We start from the raw sequence: 1184 nt of genomic DNA, 5'->3' as shown, positions 1-1184 counted from the left end.
ATCTATTTGTTCCATAATAGATATTTCGCAATTAAAAATACGATAAATGAAATAAATATAGTACAACACAAATTTTGTCAATTACTTTTTGTAAAAAAAAAATTTTATTGTACATCTTAATTCTAAAAATAGAAATGATCTGTTATTTAAATGAGCGGATTTGCAAGTTTTTTGATTTTCGCTATTGAATTATTGGGAAAATTCGAAAGAGATGAGAGAAAAATCCCAAAAAATATATAGAAAAATAGAAAATCTAAAAGTAGAAATTTGGTTATAAAAGATTTACACAGAATCTTTATTTCATCTAATCAAAGAAACAAATGCCAACTATTCCTAAAACTCCAAGAGAATCAAAAGGAAATCCAGAAAGAAAACAAGAACATCCCTTTTTCCAAAGTAAAGAAGATTATAAAGAATTTTATGTTATTCAACAAAGTATTCTTTTATCATTCTTAAATGGATTTTGTACAATAACTTTAAAAAGACAAAAGAAACAATCAATTAGAAATCTTCCATATCCTCAAATAATTAGTCTTAAATTTGATGATGAAGAAATTAATGTGCAAGAACTTGCTGATATTATTCAACGTCCAGTTTATGAAGATGAATGTAAACTTGTTAAAAAAAAACAAACAGCAATGAGAAGATTTGAAAAAAATAGAAAGATCTTTATTCAACATCTTCTTATTGATCTTTTAAGAGAAAAAGGATTTCAGTTTGAATCTAAACTTGCTCGTAATACTGGAAAAACTTTACGCCTTGAAAGAATTGAAAAAATTTTTTATGGTGGAAGATTAATTATGGATATTAATGACTTTATTGAAAGAGGTTATTTGATTAATTCTTTTATTAATTCCCAATTATCATTAACTTCTATAATTACAATTCCAAAATCTTCAAATGAATTATCAAATATCATTCTTTCTCAAAACTTAATATTTAATTAATTTCTGTTTATTTTATTTTGTATATTTCTTTATTTTTTTTTATTCAATTGTTTGTTTTTGAAGTATTACTTAAAAAATTCTGAAATTTTTTGTTATAAATTATTTAATTTTTTTATTATTAATTATATAATAATTCTCTTTTTTTACATTTATCTTTTTATATCCACTTTTGAATAATATCCTTTTTGATTTATTTAGAATAACAACTTAATAATTGTCTAATTAACTACATCAATA

General features: G+C 21.6%; 1 protein-coding gene across 1 annotated transcript; it reads left to right on the top strand.

The window, feature by feature from the left end:
• Positions 1-320: 320 nt before the first annotated feature.
• EHI_033010 (uncharacterized protein) lies at positions 321-947 on the top strand (the record flags this gene model as incomplete). The annotated part of the gene is made up of 1 exon (XM_645801.1): positions 321-947. The coding sequence occupies one exon, from the start codon at positions 321-323 to the stop codon at positions 945-947; it is 627 nt and encodes a 208-aa protein (XP_650893.1).
• Positions 948-1184: the final 237 nt, after the last annotated feature.

Source organism: Entamoeba histolytica, genomic scaffold (genome assembly GCF_000208925.1).
Source record: "Entamoeba histolytica HM-1:IMSS scf_1104750516765 genomic scaffold, whole genome shotgun sequence".
In the NCBI taxonomy this organism is placed as follows: domain Eukaryota; phylum Evosea; order Mastigamoebida; family Endamoebidae; genus Entamoeba; species Entamoeba histolytica.
Note: the sequence above shows the minus strand (reverse complement) of the source record. Positions and strands in the feature narration are given on the sequence as shown.